Source organism: Rhinolophus sinicus, chromosome 16 (assembly GCF_057876585.1).
Source record: "Rhinolophus sinicus isolate RSI-liver-muscle chromosome 16, RSI-T2T, whole genome shotgun sequence".
Classification (NCBI taxonomy): Eukaryota; Metazoa; Chordata; class Mammalia; order Chiroptera; family Rhinolophidae; genus Rhinolophus; species Rhinolophus sinicus.
In genome coordinates, this window is record NC_142516.1 from 105,019,214 (window position 1) to 105,035,827 (window position 16,614).

The window sequence follows — 16,614 nt, forward strand, 5'->3', positions numbered from 1 at the left end:
ATACATATATCCAAAGATCTTTCAGCAGTAAAGAAATTCCATTAAAAAAATTTACCCTTATAATTTGCATACACACAGTCAATAGACATTCGCTGACATGGCATTTATGAGTTAAATTCAGATTAAGTCACTTCAATTTTTATTACATGGGGATGTCTACATATAAATTCTATCCAACCCATCCTTTGCTAATGCAATTTCACTACTTTTCTGAAACAATCAATTGTGTTAAATCATTTGGCCAACAACACTGAATCTTTAGGTATTAAATGTTAATCTATTTTAATTAATACTGACAATGACAACATGATGCATTTCATTACAATGCAAAGCATTCTAAAGCGATACTATATTAAGTAAATGGGGAAAAATTGTGTTTTTACTTCTTTTAATTTTATTTATAGGTTTCATACTACACAGTAAAACTATGCACAACAAGTAGAATAAGTTTTTTAAAACTTAGGGTTTTAATGAAACTGACCAGAACCTTCCCTTACCCCCCCAAAAAATTCCACCAAGCTTCTTTTAAATTATAATCTTTCTTGCTAGTAATTAAATGTCAGGCCTCTGAAGAAGATAAGAAATAAATTCCTAAGCTCTGTCATATGAGGGAAAAGAATTTCTCTGTTAAATATTTTTTACTGATGCTAGAAATCTGAGCACCCCAAAATAGCTCAGGAGAATTTAGAGTATGATTAAACAACAGGTACCAGCTACTTTGGAATCAAAACAGCCCGGCGTGAGGAAGGGAAGCGCCCCCACCTTAAAGCTGACCCCGTCTGGGAGCGCGGTCTCGGATGGCAGGACGCAAGGCAATTCTCCCACAGATGAGGTGCCCTGGTCCTCGGTGTGTCCCTTGCCTCACCTGGCACCAGGGCCTCCGGACACCTGACCTCTGATCATCCACACATTCTCACTGCTTTTACGGTAAAATACAGAGTGTGGCAGGGGGACCATTTGTCTTGCTGCCGCAGAGAGCTTTCTGCAAGTAAGTTCCCGGCCACAACTCACCAGCCGGACTTTGGCCATTGGCCCCTTGGGCACTGGGGGCTGGTTTGGATACACTGTCCTTTCACAAAACACCTATTTTAAAACAGTTTACTTACTTACAGGATACTGTAAGTACATGTACTGTTGTAATAATTTAATCTCTCTTGTTACCTAAAATTACGAAACATCTATGTATAAAATATTACAGAATCCGGAGTTATGAACAAGGTCATGTTAAAATAGGACAGACTGCTACCTTAGATCTAATTTCCAAAGGGAAGAACCAACAGCACACTAGCATTGCTCGTCAAAACAATGTTTTTCTACTGAAGAAAAGAATAAATTATATTTAACGAGCTCTGTCCTTGAATAGAGTTATACTAGACAGATCCTCCCAGCAATGTCTCTGTCTATAATCTAGCATTCAAAGAAGCCACTCTTCCATAACCGTTTTCACATTTTCTGCGTTCTCAGATATGTTTTATCTGCCTTTCACTAGTTTTTTTTCACTGTCTCACCAGTGCTGGGTGTTACCATCTTGTAAATCAAATATGTGCGACACACTCAACTGTAAAAGATTTCAGGTAGGGAGAGCAACCAATGGAGGAATCCTGAGTGGATTAAGAAAGACTAAGAAAGGGGCCTTATGAATGAGCTGAGGCATCTGAAACTAAGCAGCACACATAATCAGTTTGCAGAAGGAGTTCAGAGGAGAGTTCTGATGCCAGATACAAACTCGGTTCTCCTTGCCCGTGTCACTGGGAACAGAGGTCTCTAGCTGGAGAACCATGTGAAAAGGGAGGTAGAGTAATGGAGCTGGGTGCCAGCAAACAGCAGTTGGAATCCCTCTCACTCCCCTTTGCTACCCACCCAATTCGTATGACATACTGTACTGATCACACATCCACTGGACTAACAGGCTTCTATTTTTAAATGCAAATGCATCCTGGTGGGAAAAATTCTAATTTATACCCTAGTCCCAATTATTTATTTGAAGTTGATTAACACCTTCCAGAGACAGAACTCTGGGGATGTTGAGGAATATTTATTTATAAAATTTCTTTTTATTTTATTTAACAAACATACTGATTTCGTATGAGCTAGGCTCTGGTCTAACCATTTTACAAATATTAACGAGGGAACAGAACAAGGTGGGTCTGAAGACAGCCTGACCAGAGAATGAGGCAATAGGCACATGCGTAAGTGGGGATGGTAGGACAGTAGGAAAGAAAAAGCAGGAAGAAGGCCCAGCAGGGAGATGTTTGAATAAAAACCTGTCAGCTTTATAACTCTGCCTAAGGCCCTACACAACTAGAGACAGTTGATCACAGATTTCGTATGAGCTAGGCTCTGGTCTAACCATTTTACAAATATTAACGAGGGAACAGAACAAGGTGGGTCTGAAGACAGCCTGACCAGAGAATGAGGCAATAGGCACATGCGTAAGTGGGGATGGTAGGACAGTAGGAAAGAAAAAGCAGGAAGAAGGCCCAGCAGGGAGATGTTTGAATAAAAACCTGTCAGCTTTATAACTCTGCCTAAGGCCCTACACAACTAGAGACAGTTGATCACAGAAAACCTTGTCCCAAGTTCTTGTCATTGCTGGAAGTGGTACAGGGATGAATTCTAAAGTCCAAGATGCTTATCTTTTTTTATCCCAGTTTAGTGGTCACCTTAGTTCCTAATAATGTCTCTACTTTGGTCCATATCTGACATTCCCACTAAAAAGAGGAAGGAGTTGGAAAACTCATGAGCAAATTCCTCTATTCTGGCCCTTCAGAGCACTGTCAGCTCCGTTTACTGTTTCAATTTTCATTTCCTTCCCAGGGCAACTATCTCTTATAATGTGGACAAGCCCTGTTTTGGCTGCCCTTGAGGAGCCCTTCGCAAATAAGAAATTCCATTCTTTAGGTGCATGGCTGTGGCAATAGGATGTATCCTCATCTCCAGCTGCTTTTAACAAGCTTTCTGGACACGATAGCACTGCCTTTGTCTGGAACTCTGGGTCATCACTCCGAGCTCCAGCAATGAGAAACACCTGTGGTATTTTTTCCTACATGGATCACCTTGTATGGGTTTCCACACAAAGGGAAACTCAATAAAGAGCGCTGATTGACTGGCTGAAAATAGCACACTGACCTCTTTATCAAAGGGTAAAGCTGGAGCAGGGAGGGCACAAATACAGGGAAAGAGGGTCATGGCCAGTGCAAAATCACAGGTAAAATGAATTTACAAAAATGCAGTACAAATAGATTTAATTTATTGCTTTAGCTTAAAACTGTGTCCAATATTTAGAAACAAATGCATTGTTCTATGAATGTCATCAAGGCAACATGTAAAAATAAGATGAGTGATCTATCTAATAAGCTCAAACATCATACACATTGCTTGGCCAAAAAGAGCCAATTATTATCTGCCCAAAAGATTCTTTTGACTATCTGGGTAGGATCTGAAGGGGAGAGATGCAGCTGTAGCCAACGTCCCACTCCCCCAGGAGCTGTCCCTCCTCTTGTTGGCCAAATGGCTGCTTCCAGGCACCGTTGCACTGAGGGAGGGAAGGTCCCTTACAGACAGATGTGCCCTTTCCCTGCTGGGCTTCCAGTCTGATGAGAGAGCGGTATTTTCACAGGCGTTTCATGGGAGATATAATCTAAAATTGCCAATGCTGTTTGGTTACACACACACACACACACACACACACACACACACACAAACACACACCCTTTCTGTGCACTTAGCATGCACTTATTATTTACATTGTTATTTCTAAAAAGTATTCGAGGCAGGACATTTACATTGTTTTGCTACAAAGTATAGTCATAACAAAACATTTTTTAAGTTACAGAAAAAAGGATACTTAAAATTTTCGGTACTTACTTGTTTACAAAGAGACCAATCATTTATTAACAAGATATCAACTTACGGAGACTTGAACGTAAATTTGCTATTACCTTTAAAGATTGTCTCTTAGTCACATAATTCTCAGACTGAAGCAATTTCTCATAGTCTTCAAAAATCTAATAGAAAGAAAATAAATATTAGACGGTAAAACCAGCTGTGATTTCTCTGTGTTAGATTTGCTTGCTCTCTTGCTTCAGAAGTCAACCCCGACACTGGCGCGCTTTCCAGCTGCTATGCGCCCCCTCTCTGCGCTTAACCCTCGGCTGAGCCACCGTCCCCAGGGAGGCTTCCCCTTTTACTGTGGTCATTCATACACAGACACTGGGGGACATCAATGACGCAAGTGACATGCTTCTCCACTTTATTTTAGTTCTGCAAATTAGAAATAGAGCAGAAAAATGGAGTAATTGAGTACTCACAACAAATCATTTTGAGTAAAACATTTTAAAGAAATCTGTTTATGTAGCCTGGTTGGTTGCTATTAACCTATGAATAATTTGAGAAAAGATTAAGTACATTTCACCTGGCAACTCATAAAGAATCAAACTGTCAAATTCATAGCATGAACAGGTAGAGGAAGAGGGCTCCTTTTGCTGCACGACGGCCATCCGAATCCCAGCTGGCCCCTCTGGAGCACTTCTCCTCTCCCCAGAAGCTGGGGGCCACTGGTGCTTGGGGCCCCTATTTTCTAACGTGTCATCCATCACTTAGGTCCTTCAGTACAACTCAGAGTGCCAGCGGCTGGGGAAGCTCAGCGTCAACCCGCCACCACGCATGGACACTCTCAGAGGTCAGGAAGGTGGAAGGAGCAGGCCCAGCACAGAACCAAAAGCTACATGCTCCGGGGCTGAGGAGGGTGGGAAATAGCCATCGCTTCTAGAGGGCCAAGTGCCAGGTCTGTGTGCCCGGGTGCGACGAGGCCGAGCGGTGCACACGGATGACAGTCACCCATAGAGAACTGAGAAAGTGACAAGTGAAAACAGAAACGTGTAGCTCCCATTAAAGTCACAATAGCCATGCTCTTCTCATTGAAGGACATACTATTTATTCTAATTGCCGTGAAATACAAGGAGGATCTTATTTATAGGTCCCTAAATTTATCAGACGAACTTTGTGGTAAGTTTTAGTGGTAACTATAAAATGCAAATACATGCATAAGGTATGATTTGACTTCCCCAGCTGCCAGTTTCATTACTGTAGAGTCATATATCATGTGCTCCAGTTTCATGGTTTATTGGTAAAGTATAGGAAACTCCAGAAGTACGAAATGTTTGAGGGAGTATGAGTTCTCAGAGCTAGTGTTCAGGTCAGTGCGGCTGGCTCAGTGTGTGTGAAACCACTAAACCACACAAGCAGTGACAACAGATACAAAGACACATTTAGATAAACAAGGGATCAAAGAGAATGAGGACATGGTCTCTCAAACTGCTGTGTGCTATCCCTGATGCCAAAGCATTATTATTGCACGATAAACTTACCTCACTCATTCTACAGAAAAGATTAGCGGATGATACCACATCTTAGCCTTCTTTTATTTTCAGTTATTATACATGTAACATCTACTGAGTCTTTCTTGAACATTCCATCTAACATCTATAGTTACTGAACAACCAAACTATAATAACAGTTCATTTCCTAGATTCAAAAATATGCATTTTATTTTAGTCTTAAAGCTTTTGGATGCCTCTCTGGAAATAAGCATTATTCTCCCTTCATGTTTTACACTTAGATCAAAGTACTCCAAGTGATCGGACGAATAATTTCTTGGTAATTTTAGGATATGAAAATTACTTTGATTTTCATGATTATATTGCGAATTCTTAATGTTAAAAGGAGACTAGCAAACAATTTATGAATAAAATAGACATAGCTTAATTTCTGTGATTTGGGTGTGACTGTTAGGTAGGATATTCCATCCGTTTCCCTTTATCTTTTTGGTGGCTAACTAGAAATGTTTAGATTACAGAGTGGCTTGCATTATATTTCAACTGAACAACACTGGTCTAGAACATCTGAACCAACAATGGAACAAATACCTGTAAAGTTTTGCTTGTAGTTTTTTGCTACATTCTACTTTAACATGCTGTTTCTACTGCTATATATTTAGCAAGAGCATAGCTGCTCTTGGATGGATCTGTTCGTTCAATATTCACTGAACACAACCAAATGCATGGCATTGAGTTAGGTATTAAGAATACAAACAATAATGATAAAAATTAATAGGGAGAACTTACCACGATATTATCCTAAAAACTTTAAATCTTGTCAAATTCCTACTACAACCCAAAGAGGTAGGTATTATTAGGCTGGTGCAAAGATAATTGCGGTTTTTGCAATGATTTTTAACCTTTTAAACCGCAATTACTTTTGCACCAACCTAATAATATCTTTATTTTGCAGTAGATACTGTAAGTTGCCCAGGGTCACACAAGTAGTAAGAGGCAGAGCTGGGTATTGAAGCCAAACAAGCAGACTCTAAAGTCTGTGCTGTACTCTGAACCCCTGTGTTCCACAGAGAAGGTTCCTGCCTCTTAGGGGGAACTCAGGCACCAGCCAGGAAGATACAGACACAACACAGTCACACAATGTGAAAAATGAGAGCTAAAGGGGTAGGGAGGGAGTGTGTGTGTGTGTATGTGTGTGTGTGTAGGGGTGTGTAGGGGTGCGATTACGGAAATCTTCCTATAAGACTCACATTTCAGCAGAATCTCAAAAGGATGAGCTGGATTCACCACTAGAGAAGGGAGTTGGAAGAAAGTAGTATTTTGGTATTTCTACTGGAAAGTAAAACTAATTATCGACCAGGGAAAATGATTTACTTTAGTAAGGGTGGGGTGTTCTTCCATTTGGAAAAGCCACCTACTGCCTCTGCAGGACAGCGTGGATGCTCTTACGACCAGAGTGAGCAGGTGCTCGTTGCTTCTTGGAGCGCCAGAGCACAACAGGAAGAGATGTGCAAAACGAGAAAACCCCATCTCCTGCCATCCTCAATTTTCCATCAAGTTTCCTGATGAACTGGCTTCCAGATAGTGGACAAACTGGGTATATGAGTGGTTTCTATTGTGGGTCATAAATGGGAGGAAGTGCTTATAGATCTAAGAGGGAGGGAGGAAGAGAAAGACAGAATGAGGTAAAGACTTAAAAATAACTTTTACTTACAATGTCATAATTCTGTTCTAAGAAGTCTGCTACCAACACTTTATGTCTGGTTAGTAAATCCTAGGGAAAGAACAGTCAAGTGAAACAATATTATTATAGCTAATAAATTTTACAAATTTGTCTTTTCCTTCTAAGATTTAATAAGTCTATTAATTTGAAACAGAAACGTTTCAGAAGAAAATTTTTGTTTACATCACAAAATTATTTCCATTCTTAGCTTAAGATGTGAAATATAAGTTTGTTTCATGTTCAAAACAACAGTTTTTATTTTAAATTCATATTATTGTTAGATTATAGAAATAATTTCATTACTGAAACAAATGGCATTTTAGAGATGAATTTACAGTATATTTCTTCAAACCATAACTCTACATTGTGCATATGATATAATACTCAAATAAAGTTTACGATGATCTTTAAAAGTGTCACTAATAGCTAATCATTTTTACAAAAAGAATTCTGAATGAACTAAAACCATATCTCACAAGTCAACAGATTTTCAAGGATTTTAACCTTTAAGTGTGTGTTTTTCTTTCTTAACAAGAATGACATTTAACAGGGCCGTCTCTGTATCGTCCTGCTCCAGGGTTAATGGGCTGTGAGGTGTTGTGCAGTTACTGAGTAGCACAATGCACCCTTTCAAAGTCAAAGACAAGCAGCCTGATCTTATTACAGACATAACTCTCAGAAAACTGGACAAAAGCATAAAGGAACGTTTGACTTTCTTCAAATCACACCTAAATCATATCCTTATTTCACCTTAATGTTGAAAGAAAACAAGCCTTACCTAATCCCTTTTATATGCTTAGAGACTAAATACCCTATCTAGATATTGTGCAGAATTTAATTAAAAACATAACAAGAATTTTAAAGTTTTCCAAAATAAATTCTTATATGTTAATACACATTTAATTAAAACTTCCTAAAAGCATATAGAAGACACACACATAACCTCACAGAGAAGGCAGCAACAATGGTAAAACCTACCTATTTCTGTTTTAATAAGTAAAATATGTAAAGCATTTTGCACTATAATTTTCAAGTTCAGAAACAATGAGACTGGCTATTAATTTCATTTCATATTACTTATCGCCACAACTTGATTGGCCTTTGGGCCTATCAGTGGAAATGTGGGACTTTTTTTCCAGTAGGACATTCAGTACTGTTCTGGAACTGGAATTTTAAAATGGGAATACCCTCTATAGGAGTTCATTCCTGGCCTGTCTGAAGTCAAAATTCAAACTATTCCTCTCTCAGGGGACCCCTGAGAGAGTAAGGTCACTCCACAGAATCCTTTGGGGACCCTAATCTTTTTCTAGGTGGATATTTGGGATACCAGTTTTCAGACACTCCCTGCCCTAAGCTCCTCACCAGTATCAGTGATTTTCTGAATGACCCCAGGTCAGAAAGAGGCTGTCTCCCTGGGCTGTGGCAGACACTGTGCGTTGCCGCACCCGTGGGAGTTTCCACTTGCTACCAGTTCTCAGCCGAAGTGTGAGGCCCACGCTCCCTCTGCCAGAGCAATGCAAAGAGCACTGTGCCAGGGAGTGCAGCCTGGGAAGGCTTTCCATTCACACTCATGTTACACCAAAGAAAGAGGAGTCAGGAGGGAGTTCTGCGTGTAGCAGCTCCTTCAAATTCCAAAAACCTTGAAATAACTTAAAAAATTCAATAATAGAAAAATATAATATGGTATGGTAGAATTCCTCCAGCACGTGTATACGATAGATACAGTCAATAAATGATTCAACATTGAATGAAACGATCTTATTCAAGGACCTGCTATACATACACACATGCAGATACACACATAATACACAGACAAATACAGAGGGTGCCAAAATAAATGCATACACATTTTAAGAAACGTAAACTGTATTAAAATTGTAATACTCAATATATACTGATAACACAAGATGAATACAAGTCACGTTTGACTTCTAGTTACAAGAGGTGCTCAAAGTGGTTACCATCAGTGTCCAGACACTTCTGATTACGGCGAACTACTGCTTGAGCAACGCTGACCAAAGTGTCCACTTGTGTACATTTTTTTGGCACCCCCAGAACAACTGCAGCATTATTATAGAGCATATAACTGAGTGGGAAAAAACTACCTAGAATTTTACCCAAAAAGGACAAAGCAGAAAAATGCAAAGAAAAATAAAGGTCAAATTTTAAAGAATTTAAAATTTAAAAAATTATTTGAAATAGTATATACTCTTTCATCCCACCTCCCACAATTCTGTTTTGAAAGGACTAAGTTTTGCATAGTCTAAGTATTATGCTTTAAAAAATCTGATATTGATATTTTAGTGAGTTGTGCACAGCTGGGGAGAAACGGGGTGGAGTGGATCGAGTACTTTACACACGTTACATCTAATCTCCACAACAACTCCACAAGCAGGAATTATTTTCTTCATCTCACAGATGAGGAAAATGAAACTCAAAGGTTAACTAACTTGCTCAAGGACATACAGCTAGTCAGGTGGGAGAGAGATGGAATTCAAACCACCTCTAGCATGTTGATTCTTGGAGGAGGGATGAAAGATATTGTGGTTGGAAGAATCTTCTTGGGGAAAGGACAATTTGTAGACAATGCCATGACAAAAACATAAATTAACAATGTTAAAACATTAATGACTAAGCTGGGCAACAGTCATCTTGGAGCTTAAAACAAAGTTTCATCTAAGACGTTAAAAAGAAAAGCCCAAACCAATATAAAATCAAACCAAAAAAAGAACAAACAAAACCTCTTGAAACCAGCTACTTTAAAAAAAATAGTAACTTAAGGTCATCATTACATTATACTAGCCATAGCATTTTGGAAAAATATAGAAAACTGGCATTTCCAATATTGTTAGCATACTAGAAAACTTCTCTGGTTATTGCGATTTTTCAAGGATGTAAGTTCAATGGAAAGTATGCTGAAATACAAATCCAAACATTAGAATTTATATTTGTGATTCACCATGGTGCTAAAAATTAAATTGGGCTGAACATATGATAGCAAGACATTACCAAGTATAGTTTAATCTATTTAACGTTGGAAAATTTTGGGGGAAAATTTCAAAAACACACATTAATCTGTACTTGCTTTTCTTTCCATTAAAATGTGTTCTATGTTTATAATTATTAGTCAAGTCTTACTTAAGGTTTTTTTTTTAGAACTAACTTGTTTCCCTGACAGCAAAGAGTCATCAAATAGAAAAAGGGGGGAAAATGGGACTATAGTATCTATTAATAGAAAACATCTCCTTAGTAGTTTAGGCACAGACATTTTGCTAGAAAGAAAGGGAATCGTCCTTTGTGTTAAATGTCCTTCTTCATATCTGATGCACTACGGTGTCTCTCACCATGGGCTCTAGATATACTCTTTTGGGGGGGTTCATCTGTAGCCACTGCACAAGTTTTGTTTTGCCCGGTGAAATGGTGCCCTTGAAATGGAAAAGGCTCCTGGGTTTCACAGCACGCTGAGCACACGTCCTGTCTGCTGCACCCTCCCCGCCCACCCAGCCACCAGCCAACTCTCTTTAGAGTCTGGCCCCGGTCCTTTGCTCCCTTTCTTTTCCTTCCTTCCCCTCCCTCTTTGCTGTTCTTCTTCCCTTCTTTACATCTTTGTTTTCTTCATGCTCCCTAACTCCCCCTTCTCTCTCTTTCCCTCCCCTTTCCCACCTATCCCAGACTTCCAGACACGGACTCTTCCTCTCCCCGTTTTCTCAGGGAGAATCTAGGGAGCAGGCAGGATGGATGGAGACATGTGGAAAACCTGAGCAGGCTGGTGACCATCCTCCCTTCAAACCCCAGTTCTAGATTGGTTGATATTTTATTTCAGACTTGGCTCAAGCATTTAGGGACGAAGGCACTGCAGCTCCTTTGCTCTACTGTCTCGGGCAATTCAGCTCTGGTCCCCAAACTGCACACTGTTGTGAAAACAAAAGTACCACAGTAAAGTGTCATTCTCAAATAGGATTCTCCCTGACAGTTCATGTTAATTCAATTTTCCGCATCTCATTATATATCTGGAGATATCTTGGTTCCCTTTATAGACTGTGTTGTGCAGGCAGCTTTCAGCCTTGCCTATCCCTTAACTAGGCTATCTTCAGGGTCAAGTCCACTCACCAGTGTTCTCTTTTCTTAGTCACAGGAAGCCCCTCTCACCACCCAGCCCATAGGCCCTACTTCCGTGTGGACATGACTACATCTCTTTCCATTTGCCAGGTTTCTTCTCTTGAGATCCCCCTTCCTCCTGCTCTACTCTGATCTCTGCCCTTTCTTGAGTCTTTCTGCTCTGACACTCCCTCACACTTCCTACCACCGCGTGAGCTAATACAGTGTTTCCCCGAAAATAAGACTGGGTCTTATATTAATTTTGGCTCCAAAAGACACATTAGGGCTTATGTTCGGGGGACGTCCTCCTGAAAAACCATGCTTAGGCTTATTTTCCAGTTAGGTCTTATTTTCAGGGAAACACGGTATACCTTTTCATAGATCTAAGGAACTTTCTCAGAACAGACCGAGTAAATTCCTAGTCTATAGATAATACGTAGTTTTCAGTACTGCAAACTACTGCTTTCACCTTTCCCTATCTCTGGGGAACTGTTAAAAAGAACTATTTATCATCTAGGTCAACTTTCAAATCATTTACATACAGTAATAAGATTAAAGTGTATATTAATATTAGTATATGAACGATGTCAATATTGTTGAAATATTTATAACATATAAAAAAATAAAAGTCATACATGGATTACAATGAAGTAAAATATCGGGAATGCCAAAAAAACATATACAAGCGGACACTTGTGTCAACGTTGCACAAGCAGTGGTTCGCCATAATCAGAAGTGTCTGGACACAGATGGTAGCCACTTTGAGCACCTCTTGTAATTGCAGAAGTCAAATGTGACTTGTATTCATCTTTTGTTATCGGTACATATTGAGTATTACAATTTTAATACAGTTTTCCTTTCTTAAAACGTGTATACTTTTTTTGGCACCCTCTGTATATATTTATATCCTAAAAAAGTAGAAGTGAATTTGGAATTATGTAAATAGAACTAAATTGTTGAAATGCTTTTAAAGAAATAAATCTGAATATATACATTTAAATAAATCTTGTCTATTTTATAACAGACTTGAAAATCTATTTTTTTTATGATGCTGTTATATCATCAGCTTAAAATATTTTTGGCATACCTCTTGTAAAATGGCCTTCAGAGACGATTTTATAGACACTGAAGAAGATCAGTCTCTACATTACTTATTTTAAAATTTATTTTTATTTTATAAAATTTTACTTTATTTCATTTTATTATTACTAAAACCAAACAAAAAAAGTTCTAGCTAATTTGATGGCCCACTTTATCCACTAACCTGGATGTTAAATAGCTCTTCACTATTTCCAAAACTTTTACCTGTGCTCAAAGGATAAAGATTTGCCATTATCGAAAAATGAATTTGCCACAAACATACCAGTTTCCAAATATATTCAACAACAGCAGTATCATAAGAATAACTACATGGTTTTCTAAAATAGAAACCTTGAAGGGAACATCATTCATTGGATGTATGAATGCTAGTATTTTAGTTTGCAAATTAGCTACACTATTTTCTAATATGCTCTCAGAACATGTTTTTGATGGTTGAATTCATAGAAATAGAAAGTAGAAAGCGGTTGCAAGGGGCTGGGGGGGAGAGGGAATGGAGAGTTGTTTAATAGAGACTGATTATATGACAATATGAATATCCCTAACATAACTGAACCATACTCTAAACAATTGTTAAGAGGGTAATTTTATGTTATGTGTATTTTACCACAATTAAAATTTTACATAATTTAAAAATCAAGTTAGATTAAACTTAACTCATATAATAACAAAGTAGATAAAAAGTTTATAAGAATATATGATTATGAAAAAAGCTACAATATAATTTATTAGTATTTTGTTTTACATGTGGAAATTTAAAATTACGCTGATAAAATAATGTGATGTCCTTCATATTCAAAGATGTAATTCTCCACTTCCCTTCACTACCCAGTTCCTTTCCTGGAGGGAAGCACAGTTACTGTTCCCCACATATCCTTCCAGAGGTATTCAGTGCATACGTACCTTAAGTGGAAGCTTACACCCTTTGTTTTTAACATAAATAAAAGCATGCTATATACAGAGTACTACATTTCCGTTTTTCATTTACATATTGGAATTCATTCCTCATGAGCTTGTGACAAATATTTTGAATTGTTTTTCCACAACGTGACAGACTGGCCTAGTAGACTGGATTCTATTTACTGACACCTCTTATGATCGACGTCATACACAGTTGGCTATGCTCATGCCTAAGGAATAGAATTTTCTGTTTTTTAAAATTAAAGTGCCTCTTCAGAGGCCAATTGACTTTAACTAAATGCTGAAACTAAATGATCTAGCTGATTCAGGAAAGAAAAATTTACCTTAAAAGTAGCAAAAGCATCTGAAGCAATGTCAAATGTTGACAATTCCACATACTTAAAGAAATCTCTGAATTGGTTAGAAAAGAGGATGATTTTGGCAAGTGGTTCATGTCGAATACATTCCCTCAGCATAATTCCACAACGTAAGGCAATCTGTGGGGCTTCATATCTAAAGGATAAACAAGAGATAAAGAGAACTCTGTTATCCTATTAACAAAATAATATTAATGGTATCAAAAGAATCTTTTCAATACTGCTATTAATGAAAGCAGAGACGCCATTTGTCATAGTTCGTTCACACACCCCTCATTCAATACCCAGTGAATATCTCTGATGTGTCTGAAACTATTCCAGATGCTGGGGATACGACAGTAAGCATGACAAGGACACTGGCTTCCTGGTGTTCATATTTTAGTGAGAGTATGTCTGGTGGGAGAATAGGCAGGCAACAAACAACGAAAAGATAATTTCCTATTCTGAGAAGTGCTATGAAACTGACGACAATAAAATAGGTATATAACAGTGTGCCTATGACTTAGTTTATTTTACTTTAGATTGAGTGGTCAGGGAATGGGCAAAGCGTTCCGAGCAAAAGGAACTAACTGTGCAAAGACCCCAAGGCAAGAACCAGCTTGGTGAGTTAGAGAAGAAGGAAGGCGTCTCGTTGGAATGCAGTGGGGAGAGTAGTGAGTGGTGTGAAGCGAAGCAGGAGTGGAGAAGGGCAGGTGCCAGATCGCATACAGCTCTGTAAGCTAAGGTAAGGCGTTTGGTTTTTAAGTGTAGTAGGAAGCCTTTGGAGAATTTAAAGTAAGTAATTAACATGGTCTAATGTATGCTTTCAAGAGATCACTCTGGTTACCTGTGGAGAATCTAATGTAAAACACAGAGAATGGCTTGGGGAGCTAGAGTGGAAGCAGGGAGACGAGGTGTGAGGAGGAGCGAAGCCCAGCTAGAGACGCTGGTGGCTTGGACTGGGGTGGTAGTAGAAGAACCCTGGACTGTGGGCAGATGTTTCCTGTTGTTTGGAGGGAGAGTCAACAGGACTTGCTGATGTTGCAGCCAGGGCAGGGTGGGGAATAAATGTGGGTTGAGGGAAATTGAGGGTGGAAGAATGATTCCTATGTTATTGGCTTGAATATAATTGGGCAGATGGTGGTGCCTCTTATCAAGATGAATAAACTAGTTGAAAAACAGGTTAGAAATTAAGAAATTAAGAGATTGTTTTCAATCATGTTAACTTTGAGATGCATGATATCTAAGTAGAGATATCTCTTTGGCAGTAGAATATACCAATGTGAAGTCAGAAAAAAGATAAGGGATAGATATACATATACATGATTTGCATATAATAGATGACCAAGAATTAATAGCTGTGAATTGACTGATTCACTGAAATCATGAAGTGGAATTACAGCTCACAGCAAAAACTGGACTAGGAAAACACAATGTCTACTGTAGGAAAGAGTTCAGGACTGACATACTACATCTGTTCCATTTCTAACTTAATAACAATCTTTCGAGTGTCAAATTCAACATTGAAATAAATCAAGGTTTGAGTTACATTGCAGTGTATGATAAAGTTTCAAGAAAATGAATAATATTTAGCTCAAGTAAGACATGCCCAGTATTGAAATGATACAATTACAATTGTGTGGTAAATATTGGAATAGAACAAAAACCGGTATAGTTGTAAAAGACTAGGGATTGAGTAGAGTATAGCATAAAGAAAAATTTTATTTAACATTTCAGTTGAATACAATGCTAGTTTTAATGGTTGTAGTACAAAGCCTATTGGAAAAAAATAACTTTAAATATCTCAATTCTTGGAAAAAAGTGCTCTTATAGTATTGAGGATAGGAAAAATGATTAATAAAGGAGCTATGAATTCAAATGTGCCATGAATTCTGCAAGTTAGAAAATTCTGATAAAAATATTTTAAAAAGCAAGAAAGTCCACTAAATGATGAGAACTAAATAGGTGAGAATTGAACTGATGAGGACACTGAATAGCTGAGAAAAATCAAACATTTGAAAACCAAACCCCCTTACACAAAACTTCAAGATACTAGTCACCAAATATAAGTGAAAATATTTTGTTGAACAATAAAGAATAGTGAAGTATTCTTTAGCAGATAATACCAGGGGTGCCAAAACAATGTATATACATTTTAAGAGATATTATCTATGCTCAAGCAGTAGTTCGCTGTAATCAGAAGTGTCTGGACGCTGATGGTAACCACTTTGAGCACCTCTTGTAATTGCAGAAGTCAAATGTGACTTGTATTCATCTTTTGCTATCGGTATATATTATGTATTGCAATTAATACAGTTTTTCCTTTCTTAAGATGTGTATGCATTTTTTTGGCATACATAAAATTTAGTATTTACATGAAATTCAGATTCAAGAATAAAATTTATTTTCCATAATTTAAGAAATAGGCTAATTTAGTTTATAAAATCAAATTTACAGCAACAGTAGGGGAAATGGCAAACAAGGCTATTTGAGAGAATTCATTAAACCAGGGTGGCATTTATTCATTTTTGTCTTGTTTTATGTTGAATAATACTTATAAATGTCATCTGAATATTCCTTGAATAACTCATACTAACATTAAACACTAATATATTCAGAAAGGCATGATTATTTGAAGACTATAAAAAATGCCCATGTATAGTGTTAGAAATTTCTCTTATCAGGAGAATTTGAGAATCAGCCCACTGGCACACATGGAAGACTTGTAGGTGGGGAGATATTAAAGTTGTTATAAAGAGGGGTATATTTTCTGAAATGTGACGGAGAAAAACATTGTCATTTATTCAGAGAGGACTGAAGAGAACATAAAGACTGTTGGCTTAGAGAAAGAAACTAAGGGAGAGACGGTTAAAATCCAGAATTACTAGTAAGATATTTATTGACTTTCATAATTTAGCCCTAAACTCAACGTTTCAATTTCATCTCCCATCACATTCCCTAACTCTTTGGAGTATGCCAGTCTGCCAACCTAGCGTGCCCTGCTCCTTACGTTTCCACCTATATTATTCTCGCTCATCTTTCAAGGCTTAATTCAAATGCCAACTCCTCCTTTAAGTCTTTCCTGATCACCCACCATTCAGGA

At 37.9% G+C, this 16,614-nt stretch overlaps 1 protein-coding gene across 10 annotated transcripts in view; it reads right to left on the reverse strand.

Annotated features, from left to right (window-relative positions):
- CAB39L (calcium binding protein 39 like) overlaps positions 1–16,614 on the reverse strand; it is a 138,126-nt gene that overhangs the window by 15,886 nt on the left and 105,626 nt on the right. For all 10 annotated transcript variants that reach the window (XM_019748037.3, XM_074329935.2, XM_019748040.3 and 7 more), the window contains 3 exons: positions 13,500–13,668; positions 7,051–7,110; positions 3,942–4,007 (listed from right to left, as the gene is read on the reverse strand). In XM_019748037.3, the coding sequence (XP_019603596.1) occupies positions 3,942–4,007; positions 7,051–7,110; positions 13,500–13,668 (295 nt within the window). The remainder of the gene's footprint in view (positions 1–3,941; positions 4,008–7,050; positions 7,111–13,499; positions 13,669–16,614) is intronic.